The sequence below is a fragment of the Centruroides vittatus genome, unplaced genomic scaffold (assembly GCF_030686945.1).
Source record: "Centruroides vittatus isolate TY-2023 unplaced genomic scaffold, ASM3068694v2 contig_8, whole genome shotgun sequence".
NCBI lineage: Eukaryota > Metazoa > Arthropoda > Arachnida > Scorpiones > Buthidae > Centruroides > Centruroides vittatus.
This window is the reverse complement of record NW_027122517.1, coordinates 1,483,452-1,497,443: the sequence shown is the minus strand read 5'-3', so window position 1 is coordinate 1,497,443 and position 13,992 is coordinate 1,483,452. Positions and strand designations below refer to the sequence as shown.

The 13,992-nt window shown below is 37.4% G+C and overlaps 1 protein-coding gene across 1 annotated transcript in view; it reads left to right on the top strand.

Annotated features, from left to right (window-relative positions):
* Window positions 1-9,158, top strand: part of LOC136982005 (alpha/beta hydrolase domain-containing protein 17B) — a 44,944-nt gene extending 35,786 nt beyond the window's left edge. Inside the window, exon 2 of the mRNA XM_067278440.1 lies at window positions 6,574-9,158. Coding sequence (XP_067134541.1) covers window positions 6,574-6,790 — 217 coding nt within the window. The 3' untranslated portion in view covers window positions 6,791-9,158. The remainder of the gene's footprint in view (window positions 1-6,573) is intronic.
* The last annotated feature ends 4,834 nt before the right edge of the window (window positions 9,159-13,992 follow it).

Sequence of the window (13,992 nt, the reverse complement as noted above, 5' to 3'; positions counted from 1 at the left end):
CCCTAAGACAAAATATGAACAGATTCTCTTAAAAAAACAAAATACTTTGAATCAAAAACAAGAATCAGAAAGAACTTTAATTAAGGAAAAAAGACCTGGAAAAAACAGTACAAGAAAAAGTTTTTGGTTATAGCAATTTAAAGTGCATGCAGTTAGCCAGAATATGCAAAGCATCCAAAATCTCTTTTTCCACACAAACACTACACGGTTCACTGGAATAATTATATGAGAAGCCACCTTGCAGGGGGGTTGGTCTCTTATCGCCAAATGGTGGCGTCAGACTCGTGAAGCCCGCTCGATTGTCACTGGATGGCTACAAAGGGTTAGAGTTAAATAGAAGGTCTGTATCTAACATGGGAAGTGCCGTGGGTAAGTCGATAGGGTGGTTTGGCTCCGAGTAAGTCCACACGAGATCAGTTTAACAAATAATAACAATTTAATGAGCTGAATGAAAGCGTACAATACAATAAACTAATACACTAAATTTACATACAGGCATAAGCAACATTTTATCCGACTCTACATCTATTGGACTAAATTATATAGGCTGCAAACTAAAGACTCAAGTCTAAGTTGATTGAAAGAGAGACTGTGTACAATTCTCTAAGTAAAATACTTCTATGGGGCCAATGTCTCCAGATCTGGGTTATACAAAGGTCGGAGAGACGATCGTGGATCTTCCTTGGAGGTTGTTTCAGAGGGAGTCGGGAGGCGAGAGTTGGCGGGTAGAGCTTCGTCTATTAGCTCTTTGAGGTACGTCCGCCCCGAACCTAGAGTGCTGTCCTGTTATATCCCCATCGAGTGTGGGAATTTGATTGGGTGACGTCTCTGCCACGATGTCATTCCAGATGAGTTGTCGGGGGCCGGTAAGAGTCGTGAGAATTAGACATACCGGACGGGCTGTTTATGCTCTCCGTTAGGTTATGCGACTCCTATTACCACATAATTATTTAATTGTCGATGTTTTCACGTGTCGTCAATTAGTTATTGGGATTTATCCAAGAAACTTTCCCAAAACAAAGGAGAGGTTGTTGACTTTTGATATAACATTCGATCATCTCCTGTTTACTGATCCTGTGGGAGACAAAATACCGAAACTTGTCTTAAAATTTTGATTGTCGTTATTATCAACAAAAACCCCATTTCTAGGATCTCACATGTTAATTTGTTCAGCGATGAAAAGTAAAACCTAAAAAGGTTTTACTTTTCATCGCTGCATTAATTTCCCGTTTTTTTAAATTAATGCATCGCTGCATTAATTTAAAAAAATTAATGCAGTTACTTTGAACATGCCTAAACTGATAACAAAAACTGAAATAAATATGGTAAGTACTGTAAAAATACAGTATACAGGCATACACAATCTGACTTTTGTCAGGTTGTGCATATTGCAACCTCACATATGTTTGATATATATCAATATATCCTGTAGGCGAATGAATTTTTCTATATTTAGGAAAATTGCCTTCATAGATTGCAGGTAACACCTACATAGTCCAACTTTTATATGAAAGTGTTATTACTATTTAGTTAAACATAATGTATTATTATTTGCTATAGCTAAGCAACTTTTGAATATATTCATGTAGACTATTTTAATTTTAAATGCTTTATTTTAAACTCGTATTTATTCCTGATAAATAAAGAATGCATTCTAATTTTGCTTTTGGTTTTAACCAGAATACAATAAAATTTTGGGGCTGATTATCAAAGACTCAGGATGACTTAAATTAAACATTAAATACTTTTACCTAAATATTTTAAGCTGAAATGGGGTGCTTTTTATATGTTGTAAAATATGGTAAATAAATCTACAAGTAGTGGAAATTCTCATTTCACTGACTGGCATTAAAAGAATATGTTAAAACAGTTAATATATATCTAACTCAAGGATTTATTAATTAATAGTAATTCATTGTATTGTTTGCCTTCCGAATATAAAAAATGATAACGGGTAAGTTGTTGCTACCAGAGTTTTTTTTACAGTCAGATCTTTAACAACTTATCTTCTTATCCTTTTTATATTAATTTTAATAGGATGTTTGTTATTGTTATTAGGAACTGATTATTCCAAGGCATGTAAGACTACTTCTGTAACAAATAATAAACAAATATAACAAAACAATTAGCATATAATTAAAATAATAAATATTGGCAATTAGTGGTGAATCCAGAACAACACTAGGGTGGGCTAACTAAAAATAAGAAATACGGTAGAGCATCGATTATCCGACCCCCAATTAACCGACTGCATTCTAGTCGGCAAATTCAAATGTCCGCTAGTGATGTGGCGCCACAATATTTGGTTATGTCTTGGCTACTTTATTATTTTTGTTAAATTTTTGCATGTTTTAGCTGGCAGCACTGGCTCGACCACGAAATGGAGGCTAGTATTTAAACCAGGCCTAATACACTATACTAATAATGTATTTTTTCATACTTTTCGGTTATCCGACCAACCCCAGTCCCCAATTAAATCGGATAATCGATGCTCTACTGTATCTGCATAATTATAAGTACCTTTTATTAAGACCCGAAAGACCTGATAGTCTTACATACCATTGTAAATGTTTTTAAAAACATTTTGAAGTTTGAATAAACAAATTTTAATTTTTTTGTGTGTTCACTTGAAGGGCTTAAGCCCCCTTTTTCCACTAAATACATTCTGCTAGCAATTTAAACTGTGAGCAAATTACAATTAATGTTCAATGTTAAGCAGTGGTTAATACTAATAACAACAATCAAATTCTATAATAAGTGAAGTGTATGTATGTGTTTTTTTTTTTTTTATATATTGTAGGCCATACTAATTCTGGTAACATTAAATGACTGCTGATATTATAAGTGATTATGTATTCTAATATACATAATCACTTATAATATCAGCAGTCATTTAATGTTAGGAAATTCTTGAAAGTTTATACTAAGTGCAAGTGCATATCAGCACACACACATACTATAGTAAATTAAATCTGTATTATTACAAGTAAAAGTTAAAGCATTTAATATAGCCAAATGAAGAAAACACACATCTTGTGACTCTTCTAAATGATGTAAGAATAATAGTCATCTTTTTATGTATTCTTTTATTCTCTTCATTTATCTTTTATAGAAATGTATACTTTAGGCTATATAAATAAATATTTAATTTATAACTTATATACAGGGTGTATCAGTACAGCAGTTACAAACTTTCGGGAGAGATAGAGTACACCTAGACGACGGGAAATCGCATAGCAATGCATAATCGGAAACGCTTTCCCGGTGCAGTAGTGACGACACGTAACTCAAGAAAGGAAGGACACGAACGGGGTGAGAAAACACGTTTATTATTCTTAGTACGGCAAAAATGCCGGGACGTCTTTGGCCGGCGTAGCAACATCTATCGCGTACACCAGCTTAAGACGTCCCGGCATTTTTGCCGTACTAAGAATAATAAACATGTTTTCTCACCCCGTTCGTGTCCTTCCTTTCTTGCGTTACGTGTCGTCACTACTGCACCGGGAAAGCGTTTCCGATTATGCATTGCTATGCGATTTCCCGTCGTCTAGGTGTACTCTATCTCTCCCGAAAGTTTGTAATCGCCGTATCGATACACCCTGTGTATACATATATATATATATATACGAGAGCATATAAAAGAGAAAATTTTTATGGATAGGTTGTTTACAGCATAACTGTAAATTGTTATTTATAGAAATGCTACTTTCAGAAAGAAAAAATTAATTTTTCCCAATATTTTTGGAGGGTTTTTATACTCATCATTGGAATACATTTTTAAGTACTCCTGACAACCAGTGCAGGAGGCCTTAAATAAGTAATATTTCTGTAACTTCTATTGATACAAAATAAAAACTGTAACATTATATTACAAAATCCATGCAGTATTAATCTACTTTGTTTGAAAAAGTTGTGAATATTTTGTTTATTACGGTACAGTCAGTTGTATTTCTTTGCTAGAACACACAATTTCCTACACCACAATATGTTTTTTCTCACTGTGGATGCAAATAACTTATGGTGAAAACAAGTTACATTTGAAGTCCATTATGCTGAGAACAGAAGTAAACTTTCCAAAGTAGTAAAATTTCATGGGTCAGTTTTTAAAATAAAAAGAATATATATGTTTAATTTAAAATATACATGTGTAAATTAAGATTGAGCATTTAATGTTCAGTAAACTGTTTTAGTTAGTATCTGTGCTTAAAAGTGGAACAAAAGGTTTATTAATCATATGTAAATATTTTTTGTTTGATTCTTAGTTTATAAAAAACTTGATTATATTTAATGGACTTTTTTTTATGTTTCTGTAGAATTAGTGATTTTACAAGGTAGGATTACTAACCTTATACCTAATTCTCTGAGAAGGCAGTTTAAAATATTCCCAGAACATAAAATTTATTTTTAAATTCAAATAGGACTTCCAAAATTTTATTAATTGGGAAAATGCAGAACTCCGGCGGTGCAATACTCTCGGTTACGGGCGTGGATCGGACTAATCGATATAATATTTGAAGTAAACGGAACACGAAGTAATTTCGTTTTTCATAAGCTTAATAGATCCAACAAACAATGTTTTGGTTATCCTCTGTGAATTGTAAAAAGTTTTCTTGTCTGGTAAACAGTCTCACATACTCGAGGAATTAATTTTTAGTAATGTGTAAATTTCTGCAAATTACAGGAGCAATAATAATCTAAGTTTATATATACAGTACAAATAGATTATCTTCCAGAAATTATTTGAGTACTTTCGATTTAATTAATTTAATAAATTTTAATTAAAATGTTTTTATAATATGTTTTGTGAGTATATTTTGAATTTTATCCCTATTTTACTTAGGAAAATTGAATGCCTCTCACACAAATGGATGGAATTGATCAGTTTTCATTGTATGACAAGATTTATAATTAATACTGGAACCTGTAATGAACCCATAACCATTATTTAATTTTGCATGTTTTTTTACTTAGTTATTTTAATTAGCATCTTATTTTACATTTCTTTAATTAAGCATAATGAGTTCTAACTACAAAATGATATAATTGTTAGACTAAGCTACTTCCTGAATTTAGAAAATCCAATTACTTAGCATCTCACTAGAAATGTTCCAGTTAAATTTTTTCTCTATACATAGAATATTAAATGAAGGCGGTATTCAAGAGAATAGTTTGTAATTAATAATAAATTCATTAGTGAAAAAGAGTTCAGCATTAGAAATTTCTTCACTGGTAAAAAAGTTTCAAGTAAAACTTTTGAATAGAGAGAATTTTTATTTATAAATAAAACTTAGGTATATCAAGTAGCTTGCTGGATGTTAGAAAGCTAGAAGCAAAAGTTTGCATACCAGAGTTTTTCAGTTTGGTTTTGTGTAAAAACATTCACCCAATACCAATATTATGAATATAGAATTTTGAATTGGCAATCGAAATCAATTAACCGCTGTAATTGCATGGAAATCGCGAAATTACTTTATTTAATTTTTGAATAAAACTGAAAATTTCTGATTGGGTCTCACTTTCTATCCCATCATTTAAACAAGAATAAATAGTTTTGAATATAATTTTAAATATTTTTTAAATGAATTAATAACAACGTTTCTCATTACGGAAGTTAAAAGCGATATTTAAAACGTTTTTCTAAAGATGATGTGGCAACAAAACGGAATCCCAGCCACAAACTTATTTAGTTTTGTAATATTAATTATATTACATTACAATTACAATTAAATACTAATTTAATAGTTATCGTGTAGCAACGCTATAATAATTAAATGCTAAAGATGTATGCCATCCCCGTTAAATAAATCAAATAGATCAAAAACATGGCTCCGAGAGGAGAAGATAATGGGCTTTTTTCCTTCGTATGGTCACTGGAAAATAAATCCACTTTCATTAGAATTTAATGACAATACGAAAGCGTGGTTGGATGCGGGTGACAGAGCCTGGATATAGTCTGGCTGAGATTCTTTGGACTCCTCACTAATCCTGTCTAAACTCTTGGCGGATAGGGAAAAATCTTTCTTCGAGTCAGGCGTTTTAATAGTGAAAGAATATTGAGTATTTTTGTTAGGCTGCAATTTGAAAAACTTGTAGACATAAATTTCCACTGTCATCCGTAGGTCTCTGTCTTCCTTTAATCTCGAGAACGGCGTTAACTAGACGAAAATCGAGACAGGTTGTGGTAAGCTTCGGGACGGGATCCCCGATTAATTATATACGAACTTCCGGTTTTCACTGGAAGTCACGTTATTTCAATTCAAAAATTTTCCCCCGAAAGGAGTTAGATGACCGGCACGACTGTATTGCTGACAGGGAAAGTACGATGCGCAGGAGCAAGTCACTACTAATTTGAGGCCGAGAAACATTTCAGCCCGGAGTTGTGACGATGCCACAATAAATAACGATAGTGTCTTGTTAGCTCTTATCCGGGTATATACGAGTATTTATTCGTTAAAAGTGTAGAAATCGGTTTTCTTTACGGGTTAAACCGTTAATATAGAAATTACGTTTACAAATGTCTGTAATTACATTTTAAGTGCCATATTTATTGATTATTGTCGAAATTTCTTTCAGTATCGACAAAGTTCCAAAAGTGACATCCCCGGTTCTGGTCATCCACGGTACCGAAGACGAAGTCATCGATTTCTCTCACGGACTAGCAATATACGAGCGGTGCCCCCGGGCTGTGGAGCCTCTGTGGGTGGAAGGTGCGGGACACAACGACGTCGAGCTGTACGGACAATACTTGGAACGTTTGAAGAAGTTCGTATCCATGGAGCTCATCAACTGACACGCGCTTCGCGGCCTCCCTCGAGAAAGGCGAGTGCCTTCTTCTAATACAGAAGATCCTACACCATCCCAACGAGACGACAAATGATATCCCAATTGTAAATTCCGCCTGAATATTTCCAAAATGTTTATATAATAGTTTCGTGGCCCAAAAAAGGCATTTAACTCTCGGTGCAAAACAAACTTCTAGAGAAGAAACTAAACATTTTGCACGTTTAAGGGAACAACGAGAGGAAAGTGTTACTTAGACAAACGTTTTCTTTCCAGATTTAAATAATGGTTACGATACGAAAACGTGACGAATTTACGATATTATCTCGTAATTACTTTCCGTTCGACACTCTCTTCTTTTGGACACTTCGCGGAGTAACGTCACGATTTCTATAATATATATACATATATACATTTGGAAACTACTACATTTTCCATCGATTATTTTTTAATGCAGTTCAACATTGCAACAGTGTCTAAGATGTGTTGATGGGGGTCGTCCGAAAGTTACCAAAAAAGCGATTTCGGTAATGGTGGACTCGGAAGAAGAGTAGCACCTGGAAGAAACGTGACGAAGTAGTAGCACCTGTTTGGGTAGCGTAGAAGTTTTAGTATCCGTGATGCAGCAGTAGCCATATATAAATTAATGGTCTCCCCTTGCTTGGCTTTGTGTCCACATCGATATATTTAAAAAATGGCCATCGTCACGGTAATATATTTTGCATATTCGAACATTTTTGCTTTGTATGGTGCGGTTATTGAGTTGTTCTTCGTTTTTTGATCGTCGCTGGCTTTTTACGGTTTCCAAGTTTTTACTTCTGGCCTAAAATTGGTATTATTTTATCAATTTCTATGTAAAATTAGAAGATGATAAAAGGAAAAAATCATCGTAATTCCGCTTATTGTGTACGAGTGAGTGCGAGTGTCTGACGAACGAATGTTCTTCTCGTGCGCCAGTTTTAATATAAAGTTTGGGAACAGGGCTGCAGGTGTGTTAGCGTACTTCAATTAATTTAGCGTAACGTCGATGTTTCTATCGAATCATTCCAATTGGCATTGTGATATCGAACATTTGTACCTACGGTTCGTATCATAGTCTAAAGAGTACATACACCTTTAAATAAAAGCTCCACTTTTGTATAACGGCACTTCTTAATTCAAAAACTCCAATCGTCTACACCTAGCACAGGTATGAGAGTTTGTGTGAAATATCGCAGTGTTATATTAAAAAAGTTATTTAATCGTACATAGTTCCTGTGACAGAGTGATTTAATGATTTGGTAAATTTATACACACCTTCGTCGACCTGGGTACGGTTTGTACCAGAATAAAATAGTTTTATCCGTGGTTAATTTATCATTCGACGCAGTTTATATCCCGGTCCCGTCTTTTGTACGTCATAAATATATATGAAAACCACTGTCTTTTTGTGTAAATAATGAAAAATATTTCGTTCCAAGTTCCTCACATTTTCAGAGAACGATGCTTGTGATTTGGAATCTAGTCTCATCCCCTCGTTTTTGTCGACGTTATAGTTAAATTTTAGCAGTAAAGCCGTTCGTTTCCCATTAGTTAATCGAGATTCGAACACGTGACTAATTCCATCCCCCGGAGATGTACCTGGACTGCTAATCGAGACTCGAGGTTACTTTACAGAATCATCTGCAGTCCTGGCCCAAACCTGGTTACTTTTACGTTAATGGTCATTTTCTGTCGTCGTAAGGGAAACTTAAAGGAAAATTCTATTACTATGCATACGAAATTCTGCAACGGTTTCTTCCAATAGCCTACTCGATATTTTTGTGAGGTAGAAACGTAAATTTGCGAATTTATTAACACGGCAAAGGCAATTTGCCGGATACAAACGAAAATCGAAACTTAAAATTATTTAATTAACGTAGCGAGGAAGGGGATGGTTCCTTACGCTTTTGAAAATCTCCTCTCGTTTAGGAACGAATTAATTAGAATTATTAAAAAGTTCTATTTTTAACGCGCTTTTTAGATAGAATTTTGCATTCTTTTCTGGCTGCGGTACTAACGGTTTGGCCGGTGGCGGTTCGGACCCGTCGAGAATTTGTCAATCCAGCCACGGCCGATAAATTGGATTTAAGAATAAAGAGGGGGTCGTCTCGAAAGAAGAAAAGGCGAGTTATAAGTTGTCGGTCTTCCTCTTTCCTGTTTATTTAAGGTTTCGTTCGAGTGACGAATTGTAATTTCAATCGACGCTCCGTTACCATCCGAAATTTTGTTTTGTTAATATACTTTTGATTTGAATGAAACGTTCTTTCGTTGATGAAAGTATAAAACGAAAAGATGGAAGTTTTGATTGCTGTAACGAATCAAAATAAAAGAAAAAAATATTGTAAAAATGAAAAAAATACATTTATTCCGAACGGTGTTGTCTCCCACGCGGAAGAACAACAATAGTCTCTTCTACCTAGTTTTCCCAATGCCGAAAGTTGTAACGTGATCGGGGAAAACCGCAATAGCGTCGTTACCTACCTGTGGCACTTTTGTTTTTAATTCGCATTCTCACGCTCCTCCGGCGCGACGCGTCTAGTTTTCGCCGAAAAAGGCCAGGGTTTCTATAGAAGTCGATATTCCCTTCCCTCCGTAAACGAAAATGGCGTCGACCGAATGCCAACTTGAAAAAATGTCGAACGTTAGAAACGGAATCGATTTTTCCAATTTTTGAATAGCTTCATTTAAGCCTCTTTAAATTTCGGAAAGTGACTTTTTTAAAAGGCCCCCCTTTTAATGCCATCGATCGGTAGACATTTTTTATACGGGTGATGGGTTCGACGTCGGAAAGGATGTAAATTATGTACGAAATCGTTAAAATCGGGATCCTTTTTACAAGTCGTTTGTAATTCGCACGCAAATTAGTTAACGGGAGAATTTTTTTTCTTATACTTTTTACCTTTGCGCAAACCTTGCTGTTTTGCATTTTTGTGTATACGCTGTCTCTCGGACCTGGTTTTGACTTTTGACTAAGACTATCTCTGCTAATCTGAAACTTGGCCGTTATAATCGGTCCTATTAGTAAAGAAGGTGCGAGTAGGCAGTGTGGTGTATACGCAGGAATTTTTCTTAATTTGAAATTAAATGCGGCGGTCGATTAAGGTCCCGAAATTAGGCCAAACCACGGAAATCGACGACCGGGGCGTTAACTCTACCCCGCAAGGACGGGTTTCCGGTTGGTTAACGCCACTTCCGAGTGGAATTCCGAGAAGGGCGTTTATCGATACGGACTCGTCCCCGTCCAGGGTTCTAGAGGAAGCGTCCTTTTATCCAACGGCGCCTGGGCGCGCTTTTTAAAATAAGGGCTTTCGAACTGGGAAAATTGCCTCTTTCGTGCCTCTGTCGGCAGAGGCACGAAAGAGGCAATTTGGAGTGGCGATAATTTAATGGTTATTTATAGGAAGAGGGTATAGGTGTGATGTTTTCCTTCCTCTAGTTGGAGGTCATCCGGAGCCATTTCCTTTTCGACTCGATCACGCGCCTAAGGTTTGTTCTCCGGCTATTTTCAAAGAGGAACGGGGATGCCCACCCAACGGTGATTGGGTCTTCTGTATTTCCGACGCGAGAGTAAAGGTAATTTAGTCAATGCCCAAGGCCGCTTTAATGGAAATGGCGGTCCCGCGGGTCCTTCCGTGGCGTTATCTATAAACGTGGCGACTGGCGCGTTAAATCCGGGCAATCGATTCGAATTTGCCGATTACGGAGTATCCGATTTAATCCGGGCCCAACCCGGATACGGAGTGGTAACGCGAAATAGTCCCCGCCGTCCGTTCGACCATCTTTTACGTTTACCGAAAACGGTCCGGGTAAATTTCCCTAACGAGAAATAGCGCCGACATTATCGCGGGGGATTCCGAATGGTAAACGACAGCGTTAATAGCGGGAAAATGTCTCCCGCGACGATTGTCGATGGCGGAGGAAATCAAAGTATCGACGTTAATTTAATAAAGTCTATTAGTGACGGAAAGAAGTGTAGCCTTCCTCTTATTGTCACTCCTTACGATATTTTCGTTTAACGGAGTGCTAACGTTAATCGATTAAAAAACACGAAAATCGCCGTTAAGTCGACACTTTGAAATTCGTGAAATGACAACCCGGATAAAAATATTTTGCTTTATACGAGAAATTATGGCTAATAATTAACATTTAATTGCGCACGCGCTACACCAATAGGAATTTCTTTCAAACTGACAAATAGACTTTCTCGGTATTTAACATTAGATGGAAGAGAAAAGTCGGATTAACCGGCGCTTACACACACTAAAAGTGAGTCTCTGGCGTAGGCGTTTGTTCTGTCGTTGCCATATGAAAAATGGAGGCGACTTTCTCTTCCGGTATTCGAGGACGCTCCGTCCTCGAATACCGGAAGAGAAATGGAGCCCGACCGTCGTCCAAATATTAAATATAGACCGGTGGAAAATTGGTTCCGCCGAGTAGACGTTTCGTCTTAGTTTAAATAAAAACCGAAAGTGGCCAAAGTCCGACCCGGCCAATAAACAATACGCCGCCAATAATAGAAAATAAATGGTAAGAGGGTGTTTCGACCCGAATATAAGGAGCCGGCCGACCGACGGGACGGAATTCTCTGGGTGTACCGTACCGCGGCGTAGCTCTATTATCTATTGAAATTGATATTTTAGTTTGGTAATTTGGCGGCAATTTCCGGAAAAGCCGCGATCGACCTGAATTTATCGATTGACTATTATAAATAAAATATCGCTGGGTAGAAACATCTGTCAGACATTATTTTGTTGTGGTATCGATAAAATGTTTTTAATTATTCTTCCCGTAACTTCCCAACTTCCCGGTTTTCGCGCTTGCGTTGCAAATTCTATCCCCGATAATAAAATACGGCTTTATCTCTAATTTGTGTATGATTTGTAAAAAATTAAAAAGATTATTATAATAGAGAATGCGTAATCGTTTTCAAACCCTAACAATAATGATATCGACGTATTATCTACTTTATTATCTGTTCCCGGGTGCCAGATTAACGAAAACTGGTAGGTACGATTCTCGTTTGCGAAATATCCTCTTAGATTCTGTGGGTGTTTCGTTGATTCGTGTTTTGCCTCTACACAATTTAACATTCCGTCGTGGCGCGGCTCTGGTGCCAAAAACCGGCAACCGGTCAACCCGTCGAATGTTTTGCGGTTATGGCTATTGGCAATAACCGCAAAACAGGATTTACAATGTTATTTTTACACTTTCGAAACGAAAAACCGTGTTAATTTGTTCGCTTGACAAACATTACGAAAACGATGGCTTTTTCGTTGGACGCGTGCCCTCTAGTGTTCTAAAATACAACTAAACGGGGGTGGTTTCTGATTTATTAATATATTCCGCCTACGTATATCCTAATGTGGATCGGATGAAAACCGGATTTAAATGATTTACGATAAAAATAGTGACAAATGCAACACGGAGGAGAAACATACAGGACGGGACTTTAATCTTCAATACGGTCTCGCCTGAGCTCTGCGCATTTTTTCGGCACGATACCGAGTCTAAGGGTCCCGTAAGTATTTTCGCCGGTGTGGATGCAAGTGATGCGCCTCCCTTTGCGCGTTCTAATCGGAGACAAATTGTCACCCCAAAGTATTTACCGCGGCGACCCAAATGTACGAAAATCGCGGTTCCGTTTCCCGAACACTGGGAGCTCGGTCGTGGGTTGGCGCCTAGCCGCGTGAAGTTTTCCGGGTTTTCTCCATCACCGTAACGCCCGAATAGGAGCCAGTTACCCTTAAAAAACCTCCCGGAAGGCATCCCCTTGGCAGATCGCCTAAGTGTTCCGTTGCCGTAACTTAACTAAACAAACAAATAAACGAAAATCGCGGAAGAGATAGGCCGGGAAAATACGCTGGATGTGGTAAGACGTCGAATTTGGAGTGGTCGATTATGTCCGGGGTCTGGTGAGGAGACGCGATGTGGCGCTGTAGAGCCGCGCAGATCGCTTCTTTTGTTAGACATTGCGGGCTTCGGACGCTGTGTCAAAGCGACGGTTTACTCCGGCTTAGACCGGTGGTGTGGGCGAACAATGCGTTCGTCGGGCTGCCATGCGTCGGCAACGTTTTGCACCACTCGAGCAAATTTATTGGGCAAATCAAACCCCTGGATTCTGCTGGAACACGAAGATCCGTATACCGTTGTTGTTGTTCAGAAGGTTTCTAGTAGTTTTGTATATTCTGTCACAAGGAATCTTTCCCCAAGTCGTGTTTTCTCTTCGGCGCACTTCCGTGTGGACGTGACCATTTTCAACTCAACTTTTTCAGTGTTGCCAAATAACCCGATTCGGCTTGCATGATAGACGATTTGGGCATACAACGTGCTGCACGGTCGTGGCATTTTTCGTATATCTTCTGCCTTTATGATACCGATCTGGTTTCTATTAAAGCAATATGCATAATACATGCAATATCAGTAATACCTCGGTTTTCGTCAATTTTTTCCGCGAAAAATTGGTCTGGGTTTGTCGGCGTGCCCACGTAACCTCGCTGCTAATTTTGCGAAATCAAAGGGCGATCCACGCGTTTTCGTCCTCAGTGTGGCGTTGTTTCTCGTTATGTCAGCATTACCCCGCGCGTCTAGCCAAACAATTCCATCGCTTTCCTTTCCTTTTAGCTCCATCGTGGGACTAAAGAAAGTTTCAGAGTTAGCAGCCCTTCGAATGCCATGGTAAATGTTCATTGATTCTCTACATCAGGGCCGGATTTACATAAGGGCATTTGGGGCCTGTGCCCGGGGCCCCCACAAAACTAAAAAAATATTATGTTTAAACATAATTTTTTTCCTATTACCGCGACAGCCTAGTGTGGCCTAATCATGAGGGCAACAGACAGAGAAAACCAAACCCGGGAAAAAAACCTATGAAACAACGGAAAATTTCGGGAAAAAATTTCACATAAGTATTTTTCAGTTAAATTAAAATAATTAGTTTTACGCTATAAAATATATGTTTGTTTACAATAACCTTATTTTTAAATGAAATTTACAACTTCCTAGTTCAAATCTAGTTGAAAGTACAGTATTTTGTGTAAACTTTCTAAATCATCAAATTTTCCTACTCTTAAAGGGGGGACCCCCACCGAATTTGTGCCCAGGGCCCCTGGATTGGTAAATCCGGCCCTGCTCTACATTAGTCTTTTATTCATTTTATATTCATTTCTTATTGTTTTTAGGATTAAACACTAT